Source organism: Marmota flaviventris, chromosome 5 (assembly GCF_047511675.1).
Source record: "Marmota flaviventris isolate mMarFla1 chromosome 5, mMarFla1.hap1, whole genome shotgun sequence".
Classification (NCBI taxonomy): domain Eukaryota; kingdom Metazoa; phylum Chordata; class Mammalia; order Rodentia; family Sciuridae; genus Marmota; species Marmota flaviventris.
In genome coordinates, this window is record NC_092502.1 from 118385205 (window position 1) to 118398786 (window position 13582).

The window sequence follows — 13582 nt, forward strand, 5'->3', positions numbered from 1 at the left end:
GTGATTATTGTCATGGATAACTGAAATAAATGATTTCAGAGGAGGAGAAATTATAGAACAGCATGTCCTGAGGTGGCTAAGGCCATAGGGTACTGAAAGGCAGATGGCTGGCGAGGTCATCCATGTGGATACCGAAAGTCCTTAGAGTGAGTAGAGAGGAAGATGGTGAGCCAGATAGCTGTCTTTTCTTAATTTCTGGGATTTATTGTATGTTTAAGCTAAATAAATTGCTAATAGTCAGTTTAAAAATTGCTAAAATGTGGAAAAAAGAAAATTTGTTCCTTTGATTTTTGAAAAATTGTTTTTTAGTTTTAAATGAACACAATGCCTTTTTTTTATTATTTATTTGTATATGGTGCTGAGGATTGAACCCAATGCCTCATACATGCAAGACAAGCGCTCCACCACTGAGCTACAACCCCATCCCTGTTCCTTAGATTTTATCATTATAACTTACACTTTTTAAATGTCTTTTTTTTTTTATCAGACTGCAGATGTATTTAATTTTGAAGAAACAGTTTATAGTCATCATATGTCTCCAGTTGCGACCAAGCACTGTTTGGTAGCAGGTTTGTATGTATGTTCTTTTGTCTTTTAACATACTTAGTTTTCTCCCTTTTTTATCTACTTAGCTGTGATAGACATTTTAACCCAGATGATGACAGTTCTTTTTTTTTTCCCCCTTGCACTACTGGGGATTGAACCTAGGGGTATAGTACTACTGAGGTATATTCCCAGCCCTTTTTATTTTTATATTTTGAGACAGGGCCTCCCTAAATTGCAGAGGCTGGCCTAAAACTTGCCAGTCTACCTCAGCTTCCTGAGTTGCTGAAATCATAGGCATGTGTCACAGTTCCCAGCCACACAGTTTTTTGTTTTTTTTTTTTTTTTTAAGTATGTTACCATTTATGTTCGATTCAATAGATAATGTGAAGTCAAGCACTTGCTAAGGGCCAGATGCAAAGATTAAGAAAGCCTATTTCTGAATGGGCACAGTGTTGTATGACTGTAATCCCAAGAACTAGGGAGGCTAAGGCAGGACAATCACAAATTCAAGGCCAGCCTTGGCAGCTTAGCAAGACCCTGTCTCAAAATAAAAAGGGCTGGGGTTGCAGCTCAGTGCTAGAATGTTCCTAGGTTCTATCCCCAGTACTACCAAAAAAAAAAAAAAGGTCATTTTTTTGTTCCTTAAAAGATGCTGCGGTTGTGGCTCAGAGGTAGAGTGCTTGCCTAGCATGCGTGAGGCAGTGGTTTTGATCCTCAGCACCACATAAAAATAAAATAAAGATATTGTGTCCACCTATAACTAAAAATTAATATTTTAAAAAGTTGATTTTAAATCATTAAAGTCTCAAATTATTTTTTTAGTTGTATATGAACATAATGCCTTTATTTATTTATTTTTTTATGGTGCTAAGGATTGAACCCAGTGCCTCATATGTGCAAGGCAAATGCTCTACCACTGAGCTATAGTCCCAGCCCAAAGATTTTTTTTTTTTTCCTAATTTTTTTGATACTGGAGATTGGGCCCCGGGGTGTTTTACTACTAAGCCACATCTCCAGCCATTTCTAATTTTTTTTTTTTTTTTCAGTTTTGAGACAGGGTCTCACTAAATTGCTAAGGGCCCCACTGGGTTGCTAAGGCTGGTTTCAAACTTGAGATCTTCCTGTCTCACCCTCCCAACTTGCAGGGATTATAGGCATGTGCCACCATGCCCAGCTCAAAAATTTTACATGAACAAAATTTGGCAACTTTTCCAATTTGACATTAAAAAACAAGGATATTAAAATTTTAAATCCATTTATATGAAAGCACGTGCTATACATTTTCATATGTATAGAAGAAAAACAGGTTTCCTAGTGTTGGATATCTGTTTACTATGATTCTGTTATTTCTATGGAACTACAGAAGTCTCTTTGCCTCTAGACATTCAGATGCTTCATCTATAAACAAGAGCTAGGCACTAATTTGTCTTTGAGGTTCAGTCTCTGTCCACATTTTCTGTGAATCTGTTACAATTCGAAGTATATCGTTAACTTGGAAAAACTAAGCTATTAAAATAAATGATCTGATGTGGGAAATATGGCATAGAATTATGCACACACATTTAAATTTCCAGATAAATTTTCTGATTTTGACATTGTACTTTAGTCAACTAAGTGATTTGAGGAATCTGGGTAAAGGGTACACAGGCCTCTTTATAATAGTTTTGCAGCTTCTTGCAAATCCGTAATTAGTTTAAACTTTAAAATGATGCACTAATAGAGTTCTCTTTCTACTAAAGTATAACTATAAAATATTTTTTCTAATTACAAGCATTCGGGATGATTTGAAATGTATATTTGGCATACATTTTTATATCTATGCGTGGATACAGTGAAAATGTCATGATTCCTGTTAATGTGTTGTTTCCTTTTGATGATGATTTATATTAGCATTATATTAAACCATTTTTTTGTTTGTTTTTACAGTTGGTACTAGAGGACCCAAAGTAAAACTTTGTGACTTAAAGTCTGGATCCTGTTCTCATATTCTGCAGGGTATTTTTTTTTTTTAATTTGAAACAACTATTACTTTGAGTAAACCATTCAGTAAAAAGAAACATTACTAACAATGTATTCTTTGTAAGTGATATGAGTGATGTATTTTGTGCTAGTTGTTAAAAGTCAACAGTGAAATAAGGATCCTTCTGTGCATTATTCTTATAAAACTGAACTATTGACAAGTGGCCATAGGGGAAGCTCAAAGGATAGGGAAAATAGGTCTAACTCAAAACCTTATGTTACTTCTACATTTAAAACAATAAACTGCTGATGAAACTTATGTCAGTAATTTGTGTCATTAGCATTGCCTAATATTGTTTCATCTAATAAGTATACATTGTTCTTAATTAAGTGTATTTTTTCTTCAAAAATATTTTAGAAAAAATTAAACTTCTTTGAAAAAAGTATATTGACTGAAATTTTTTGCTCCTTTTTCGTCAGTATTAGATTTGAATTCTAAACAATGAAAACATGAAATATAATCCAGAAATGTACATTTTTATTCATCTCTGAGGAAAGGATACTAAATGTATCAAGAAAATTTGGTGGGATGTTTAGCATTTTTTATATTATTATGAATTTCTATTGAGGTAAGCTTGGCAGGTGAATATGTCAGATTTGAATAATTCATTTAGGTGATAATAGTGAGCTAAAATGTTGAAATTGCCCTGTGAACCTAGAAAAAAATTGTGCTTTCTGGAAAAAAATTTATACACTTGCTTGCTTACAATCACATATTTTTTGTTACAACTTTATGAGCAATTTGGAAATATTTGTATTCCTTTAAAATGTTCGTCTTATGTTTTATTGTGTGGCTTTTTATCATAGAACTAAGTAATTAAGCTTGAGTTGTATGAATTGACTGACATAGGCTAACAACTGTATTTTTTTAATAAAAGATTCACTTGCTTTGTTCTTTCCAAAGCAAAACCAGTCTTTTTATATTAAATAATATGTAGCATTTAAACATAGATCATTATAAATGTGAAAACTAATAAGAGTATCCATTCACTTCTAATATTTATGATTACTTTCCTCAGAATCAGGCAATTATTGACACTTTATCTTCTGATTTTTGAATATTGTATAAGACTTTTCATATAGTTATGTTTGTAGGTCACAGACAGGAAATCTTGGCAGTTTCCTGGTCACCACGTTATGAGTATATCTTGGCTACTGCAAGGTAAAATGCAACTTATTTGATTTTGGTGTTTATGTTAGTAATTAATAATAAGCATTTTTAAAAATATGTTTATGTAGGATACACATTTTATTTAGCATATGTACTCATTAATTAGCCCTTAAAAAATGAAATGCTTTTTCAGATTTTTAATTCATATCAGTAAAGAAATTTTTGCATCGTAATCCTAATCCTAACTAACCATCTTGAGGGTATTTGTCTTTTAGAATAGAGAAAACACAAACTATATAGTAATCTAAATCAACTAGCACTACTAATGAAATAGTTGTGTGGTATCATTTTTGCACACAAAAGTACAACACTATATATTAATTTAATAGTGGCATTTTTATTCATCTTCTTTAGAATTATTTCAACTCTAATACAAAACATCTATTTATTCATTGATTCAACTTACCAGCATTTGATGGCTACCTACCATGTGCCAAACATTATTCTAGGGCCACAGAGGTAACTAAGACTTTCTGGAGCTAAGAATCTAACAAGGGGAAAATAAGTGATCATAGGACATTTGGAAAGATGCTTTAGTACAGGTACATCTTTGGTAGGTGTAATATAGGAAAGGAAAGCAGAAACTTTTGACTGTGAAAGGGTCAAAAGATTTAATGGGTTGTTTGTTGAAGGGAAGAATATTGAATATTTAATATTATGGGAGGAAAGTACCAGCAGAGAGAAATAGGTAAAAATAGAAATGAAGGGATTTGGGCGGGGGGGGGGAGGGCACATACTAGGGATTGAACTCAGGGGCACTCTGTCCACTGAGCCACAACCCCATCCCTATTTTGTATTTTATATAATCGGGGTCTCACTGAATTGCTTAGCGCCTAGCCTTTGCTGAAGATGGCTTTGAACTCGCAATCCTCCTGTTCCAACCTCTAGGTGTGCCCCTTTCTGGCTAGAAGGGATATTTTGAAAGGAAGGGAGAGAGGAAGGGTGGAAGGAAGGAATGAACTCTTAAGTAAATAGCAGGAAAATCAGTAGAGTAAAGGGAAGGGAAGGCAGGGGAGGGAAGGGAAAGGGCAGTACTGGGGACTAAATTAGAACAAATTATATTCCATGCTTTTATAATTTTGTCAAAATGTGTTATATATAACTAAAAAGTGTGTTATATATAACTAAAAAAATGAAAATACATTGTTCTCATAATTCACCTTATTTTCAAGTTTTATATAAAAAGGAAAATCACCTAATTTATGCCACATAGATTCTGAAAGTGAAATTAGTTAACTGCTTTATTGTCTAGGTAGCATTTGAATAACAATAATAGAAAAGATGTAGTAACAAACTTGCAAGGACCTTGTAGGGAAGATGCTCCTATAGTTAAAAACAGCATAAAAGCACAATTTTTGTCCTTTCTTTTGCTGTGTTTCTCATCTTCATGCTACTATTATGTATTGATTATTTGCTAAAAAGGCAAAAGAATAACAATCCAATTGTACAAATACATTCATGTTAATATAATGAAAACTATGTGTCAGTGCTAGAAATGTGCATGAGGTGTACAATTACTATTCTAGCTGCGTGTATTCAGTAACGTTTATTTCTTTCCAGTGCTGACAGTAGAGTAAAACTATGGGATGTGAGGAGAGCTTCAGGATGTTTGATTAATCTTGATCAGCATAATGGGAAAAAGTCACAAGCTGCTGAATCAGGTAATTAAGATTATAATAATATAGAAATAAGATAATAGTAATTTTTATACTAAGGTTTTAAATTGAAGCCAAATAATAAATATATGTTGGTAAATATATGATTAATATCATAAACTTTATGATTTTTTTGGAAGATATTTGCCATGAATCACGTTTTAAATTACTTAAACTAAATTATGGTTGTCCATTGTCTTTCTCAAAAATAGAATAATTATGGCATTTTCTCTTGCCTCCAAACTTTCAAACAGAAGCTCTTCTAGATTAATTTGCTTTACTGATTTTTCCCCCCAATGAGACTAGCTATACAAATTAAATGGCAAGTAGGAAACTACAATAAATTACAGAATCAGTAGTATTTGTGCCATTGTGTCAACATAAAACTGGAGGTTGTATTAAATGTGAGCCAGCTGCAATCCCTGTGACAATGTATCTCAGCTATATTTTTTCTTTTAATTTATTTTTGTAGTTGTAATTGGACAGAATGCTTTTATTTATTTTTATGTGGTGCTAAGGCTCAAACCCAGTGCTTCACACATGCTAGACAAGGGCTCTGCCTCTGAGCTACAGGCTTAGCCCTCAACTGTATTTTTATATTAGAATTTAACTCTATATAAAAACTTTCACTCAGAATTAATTCTGGACTGGAAGTATAGTAGGATGAAGTACATGAAACATTGTGGTAACGGACTATTAGGAATTGTGCTTTCTCAAACTAATTTTGGAAGTGGTAATAAATTTTGATTTGAAATGATCAGTTATTCTTTCTATTGAACTTTTTTATTCTTATTTTTTGTAGCAGGATTGAGCCCTGAGGCAGCTCTTAACTACTGAACCACATCCAAGTTCCTTTTATTTTTATTTTTTATTTTGAGACAGAATCTCTTTTAGGCCCTTGCTAAGTTTCTGAGGCTGGCTTTGAACTTGCAGTCCTCTTGCCTCAGCTTCCAAGCTGGAATTACAGGTGGGTGCCACCATGCCCAGCTGTTTCCATTAAACTTTTCTTTTTAATGATTTTTAAGAGTCTATGAATGATTTTTTGATTAGAAATGAAAATAATATGTAAGAGGGATGAAAGGTGATTAAAGTTTTAGTGTTAAGCTATGCATTTAGTTGAATTTGATAGCATAGTTTACTTGCTGAAAATAATTATATTTGGCAAGATCTTTCTCCCTTTGATTTTCCTGTATTTTTATTGTTCTGATTCATATGGCCTGTAATATTCAAATAATCTGAAGGGTTAGTTAATTTTAAATGTAATCAATTTATATATAGTTTAAGTAACTCAGTGTTCCTTAATATGTTTAAATAATTTTATCTTTCACATTAAATATATGCCAAATACAGGAAAAGAACTGAACTGTATTTTTCATTGCAGCAAACACTGCTCATAATGGGAAAGTTAATGGCTTATGTTTTACAAGTGATGGGCTTCATCTCCTCACTGTTGGTACAGATAATCGAATGAGGCTCTGGAATAGTTCCAATGGAGAAAACACACTAGTAAGAGATTTTTATGTATCTTTTTGGATATAAATTAAAAATGGATCTGTGAGATATGCTTTATATTTTTCTATAGATTTACCTCCATTTCTTGAGTTTGAATAATAGCTGCTTTTTAGACAAATATATTTTCCCACTATGCAAACTCGTAATTTTCAAATCCTGAAAACCAACCTTTACCCAACCCTTGCTATTCTCCCCCTACTTAGAGAATTATTGTTCTGCTGTGACACTGCTCCTAATGGGAGTGTGCTGTATTGTTCTTGTATGTTGGAGAATAAAAGATTGAGAATTATTGGTAAAAGTAAAAGGTATGAAGTTAAATATTTCTGTTTTATACTATAAATGACTTGTAAATAAAACTCAAAGTGAGTATTATACCAGAATATATAGTACTTTAGTTAATACTAGAAAATAGTGGAATAAATGTGTTTTGTAAGTCCTAGATTCCCATGTAGCAGTTAATTTGTAGTACTTGTTTTTTATGTGTTATAGTCCTTATCAGATAAGCTGATGGTTTAATACCTTTCAGAATAAACTATGAAAAATTTATACTTTCATTGAGTTTATATGCCAGATTTATAGTGCTAATAATAATTAGCATTTAATACATATGCAGGAATATATATTTAACATTGTATCAATATTGTAATGATAGTAACTGTTACAATACCCATTTACACTTGAGGAAAATGATGCATATAATGGTTATGTAACTTGCCTAGGTTTGCATACCTAGAAAGGAACAGTTTGACTCTAAATTCTACACTTAACATAATCCCTATTATATCTAGACTCCTTAATGCATGTGTGTAGGTGTTATTCATAGTCCTTTCTTTACTCATCCTTTCTAGATAATAATTCTCTTTAAAATACTCTAGGTGTCACTTTGATTATTAATACTAAAACTACTAAAAGATCAAAAGTGTGTCTAGAATATTTCAGGATTTGCTAGTCTTTTCATCCCCCGTGCTGGGAATGAAACTCGGGGCCTTATGTATGAAGGGCATGTGCTCTTATCTCTGAGTGCCACCCCCAACTCCTCTCTCCACTTTATGATTCTCTTCATAGAAACCCAACCCTTGTGATTTGTAAGTAGGAAAAAAAAAGTTAGAATCTTCCATTTATAAGTAGAAAAAAAACAAAACTTATTTGCCAGGCAGTATTATATAGTAGTGGATAAAACAGAAAAGGCCTATTCTCAGAGAGAAGATGATGGGAGAGATGGATAAACTATTTAAATAGTGTGAGCACCGTGAAGAAAAGCAAAATAAGGAAAGGAGCATAGGAAATATTGGGAAGTTGAAGTTGCTATATTTCATAGGACAACCAGGGTAGGTCTCACTGAGAAGGTGACATTTGACCTACAGGAAATAACCCATCAGTTACATGGGATAGAGGGCATTCTAGGCAGAGGAACAAAGAAAGTAACAAAGTCTGAGGTGAAATCATGCATGAGAAGCTCAGGGAATAGCTAAGAGGCTCTTTTGTTGCAGTGGAGGAAGAATAACAGGAAAAAAGGAACAAAAAAGAACAGGAAGCCTGAGGCCTTAGAGGCCTGTATAAGAGCATAGGTTTTTCTCTGGGTAAGATGGAAAGCCACTAAAGGCTTTTGATTCAAGTAGTGACAAGATAATTCTAGAAAAGTATCCTGGCATGTGTGTCAGTGTTTAATGTGATTAAATATAAATGTTACTGAATGTATTTACATTGTTAATGCAGATGTATTCCATTTTTCTCTCCTTGAAGATGATATTTGTATACTGCAGGGGTTTTGCCAATAAGTACACATCTAGAATAGTGTGTTTGGACTAAGCAATACATTTTAAAAGGTACTTGATCAAAGCAGATGATCAGGGCCCAAAAACTCACCTATAGAGGTCATTTAGAGAAACTTGGAACATTGATCTCAGAAAAAGTAACTCTAGGTGGAAACATGCTGTCTTAAAGTTTTTGAAGGGATATCAGAACAAATACCAAATTTTAGTCCTAGTACTTAGTAATTGAGGACGTTAGGCAATTTGTTTGAGACTATTGTCAGGGTTTTAGTGTCCTCATTTTGTAAATTGAGAATATCATCTGCCTAAAAGAGCAATGATAAGGGGAAAACAGAAGTATGCAAAAAAGTAGTATTCTACCTGCCAAATAAAGGCATATATCATAAATATTAACTATTTTTATTGTGTGTTTTTGCCTTATTAGTAGTACCCTTTTTAGTTTAGAGAAAGTGTAAATACACACTTCCAATGTATATATAATTATAAATTATATTAAAATGCTAGTATGTCTATATATTAAACTTGATAAAACTTAATTTCTTATTTTTTGGATAAAAGTGAAGTAGAAATAGAAATTTTTCACACCTTAATGGATCATATTGCACACTCCCTGAGATTTGTGAACTGCACTCTGGAGACCATTGCCATAGAGTTTAGAACAAGTATTGCAGGGAAAGGTCACAGGGAAGCAGCTTTTGCCAAAACTAGAGAAAAAATTCCAAGTAGACCTTCTGATATTTCTCTTGCTTTAGTTACTAGCATTATCATTCATCTTGTGATTGATAACACCAGGAAACTAGAAACCCATCTAATATTCTTCCCTGTCAGTGGATCAGCTATTAAATCAAACACAAATTTTACTCCTCCTTTTATATATATATATATTTTTTTCCATATCTGTCTCTCTTTCCAGTCTCACTACTGGGCTATTCTTTCTAATTACTCTAATGTCCTTCTAACTATTCCTAAACTCATCTCCCAGAGGAAGTCTTTCTGTGAAACCTCTGTTTTCAGATTATTAAAACTGAATGACTTCACCTTTTGTGTACAAGGCCTTCATAAGCTGTGCCTTCTAGCTCAATAGCTTCACTTTCCCGTTTTTCCTGGTCTTTAGCCATACTGAATCACTTTAAATATACCGTACTCTTTCACCCTTACATTCTGCTGTAGGGACTGCTGCCTTTGCTTTAGAATACCCCTTCTCCTTCCTGTTCTAGCTGCTCCTCAGCTTTTAAGATTCATCTCTTTTTTTTTTAATATTTACTTTTTAGTTTTAGGTGAACACAATATCTTTATTTTGTTTCTATGTGGTGCTGAGAATCGAACCCAGTGCCTCACACATGCTAGGCAAGCGTGTTACCACTTAAGCCACATCCCCAGCCCAAGAGATTCATCTCTTTAACTCTTCTATTCGAGCTTAATGCCCCCCAAAATACCTTATGCTCACTTGTATTACAGTGTACTATGATCATCACTTCATGGAATCAAAGAAAAATAATGCACAGGGCACAGTTGTTTTTGATTGGTGTAGTCTAGATCAACTTCTGATTCTATCATTTTCTAGCCAAGAGATCTTGATCATGTTACTTAGCCTTTCTAAGAATTTTCTTTTTGTATAATAATGCCACCCATCTTATAGCATTGTTTTGAAAACTGTGTGAAATAATACATGTAAAACACTTAGCACATTATCTGGTACAGCAAATATTGACATTGAGTAAATGCTATCTGTGATTATTATTAATTATGCTGATAGTTATTTGACAATAAAATGAGCTGCCTTGTGATAGAATCTACATTGCTTTAGGTTTTCCCTTATTAAATAGATGGATCTCTTTCTTGGTGCAACAAAAGGAATTCATATTTTCTATCCCAAATCTACGAAATCTATCAAAATCTTTTCAATTCTGCCTTAAATATCACCTTTTAGACATCATAGCCCAAAGTAACCTTCTTTGATACTTTCATATTATAACATGCCATTTACCACACATTACTTTATGGTTAGCATTTATATTTATTGAGGATCTTAGATAATTGCCTAGCCCGATATATTACACATAGTAAACACTTAATAAATGTTGATCCCTCCCTTCCTTACTCTGTAATTTGAACTTCATTCTATAGACATTGAAAAGATAGTGATAGTTTTTGAGATCACAGATGATTTGATCACAGCAGTGATTTAGAAGGATTAATGTGATGTTAAAGTGAAGGATAAGTTGGAGTAGGAAGGCCTAAAGACAAAGACAAAATTTAATAAGCTGGTTCTATATTCATAACTTATTCAACAAGTTTCAATTAAAATTTGGGAAGAAATGTGGTATAATTGAAAGAGTATAGGTTTTGTAACTAGGTATTCTCATAAATAAATAAAGCCATTGTAGTCTAACAGTTGATAATTTTTCCAGTGTTCACTAGTTGAGAAGTAGTGTTTTTTAAATCTTGTCTCCATATCATTCTACAAATTTTTGCACATGGTTGCCCAACAATGTGAATATGCAAGTGAGAGAATGTTATACTTTTAAAACATGTATAGGAGTTAATAAGTCCAGGCACTTACTGACTACTTTTATGCCTCAGGTACTCTCATATGCATTATTTCACTTGCTTTTTCATAATAACTCTGTGGTAAATTGTGTTATTTCCACTTGACTGATTAGAAGAATAAAACTCAAAGGCTAAATCATTACTGATAAGGGATCAAAAAAATGATGGATTTTAAAGCTCAAGTCTGCTGAATATAAGTTTAATGTTTAACCCAGTTATATAACTGCTGCCTTGGGGTATCTAAATGCATATGCTCACTTCCATTAGATGTTATTCTAAATGGACAATAAGCTGTTAGATCCACAGCTTATCAGCATGTATCCATTTGAGCCTCAGTATTTCTGTTTTTATGTACACACATATTCACACAGACAAGCACGTACATGCGCACACATGCACAACACACACGCATACACACTTCTACCCAAACTTTAGAGAAAGAGAAAAGAGTAAATTTCCATTTAAATTTCCTATTACCCATGACGAAGAAGGGAGATTTTGATGATCTGCATACTCATAATTCCCAAATGATTAGATATTGGTTTTAATTATCAGCAGAAAGTGAACCTGTCAGACTTCTTTAGCTCAAAGCATCTCAGGCACCTGGGGAATTTGTTAAAATGAAAATTCTTCTTCAGTAAGGTTGGGATGGGGCCTAGAAGACTGAAAGTCTAACTGCTCAGGTGATTCTTGTGCCACTGAGCTTGCAGACTACCCCTTTTGAGTACAAGAACAGAATTTAAATTTTTATCGCAAATACATATTTGTTGTACAAAGCTGAAATTATAATTATACATACTATTTGTGTTCTGTGGTTTTATGTATTTAGCCTTTATCCTTATTTCCTATATAGTTTTCATAATTATGATTTACATAAGCTGTAGAGTTAATATCATATTAGTAATATACATCATTCTCAGTTATTTCACAATTCTAGATAATGCTGCATTCAATTCCCTTGGCCATATTATTTTTTGCTTTTTAATTATTTCCTTAAGATAAATTCCCAGGAGCGATTACTAGGTCAAGGAGTAAACCTATCTTTGTTGTTTAATAGGTAGTTTTGCAAGATGGGAAAAGTTTTAGAGATGGACATTGGGGATGGTTGCCCAACAATGTGAATATATTTAATGCCATTAACTCTATGCTTAAAATGATTGAGATAGCAAATTCTTTATTTTTGTTTGACCACAATTTAAGTTCTTTTAAAATGAAAACAGTAGAAGGTTATATATAACCCATCCCTCCCAAAAAACAAAGAATATCTTTGTATTTTGTTGCATAATAAACCCTTGACTTTTTAAAAGGAAAACCAAATTATAATGTCATCAGTATGTTTACCTCATTTGTGCCAGTATTGTGTGTCTGTTTCTTAAAATTTTTGCTAAACCTGGGTCTGAGGATGTAGCTCAGTGGTAGAGAACTTACCTAGCATGCACAAGGTCCTGGGTTCAGTCCCCAGCACCACAAAAAGAAAAAAACAAATTGCCAAATAGTGTAATTCTTCAAGTTTGCCTTAATTTGCCTTTTTATTTTTGTCAAGACTAAAATGTGAACATTTGCCCTTATGGATTTTTTTCACTATTTATATTCCTCTTATGTGAAATATACATTCATGTCATTGGCCCTCATTTCTCTTAGAATATTAAGCATTTTTAAATTTAAGAGCTCTTTCTATACAGTGTTATAATGTTATGTCATAGTATTTGGAGAAAGTATTTCTCCCAGTCTTCATTGTCCTTATTAATTTAGATTTAAGAAATAATTAACTTTATGATTTTAATCCATCCTGCAGGTGAATTATGGAAAAGTTTGTAACGACAGCAGAAAAGGATTGAAATTCACTGTCTCCTGCGGCTGCAGTTCAGAATTTGTTTTTGTGCCATATGGTAGCACCATTGCTGTTTATACAGTTTACTCAGGAGAACAGATAACTATGCTTAAGGGACATTATAAAAATGTTGACTGCTGTGTATTTCAATCTAATTTCCAGGTAAGAATGATACTTAAGGGAATTTAAGATGTTCAAGTGGCTAGCTTGCTAGATTAGTAGTATATAAAAGTTACATTGTGATTTCATTCTGAAGGTTTGTATTTATAATCCACATTTGAGCTAAGATTTATTTAATAGAAAATAATGCAGCCTAGATTTTTAGGTGGCGTAAAATATATGTATAAATCAGTATAATACTATGCAATTAATTGGGACAAATTGTCTTTCTTTTGCATATGGGCTCCATTTAGCTATTGAAAATCTCTGATGAAATAAAATATTTTCTTTCAATCTTTTGTGTAAAATAAATGAATAAGTATAGGTATTTAACTTAAATTGTAGTGTATCTTGGTTTATGTACGTG

At 32.8% G+C, this 13582-nt stretch overlaps 1 protein-coding gene across 4 annotated transcripts in view; it reads left to right on the forward strand.

Annotated features, from left to right (window-relative positions):
- Ercc8 (ERCC excision repair 8, CSA ubiquitin ligase complex subunit) overlaps positions 1 to 13582 on the forward strand; it is a 61941-nt gene that overhangs the window by 25218 nt on the left and 23141 nt on the right. For all 4 annotated transcript variants that reach the window (XM_027938106.3, XM_027938107.3, XM_071612579.1 and 1 more), the window contains 6 exons: positions 488 to 569; positions 2473 to 2541; positions 3661 to 3727; positions 5297 to 5397; positions 6773 to 6897; positions 13021 to 13218. In XM_027938106.3, the coding sequence (XP_027793907.2) occupies positions 488 to 569; positions 2473 to 2541; positions 3661 to 3727; positions 5297 to 5397; positions 6773 to 6897; positions 13021 to 13218 (642 nt within the window). The remainder of the gene's footprint in view (positions 1 to 487; positions 570 to 2472; positions 2542 to 3660; positions 3728 to 5296; positions 5398 to 6772; positions 6898 to 13020; positions 13219 to 13582) is intronic.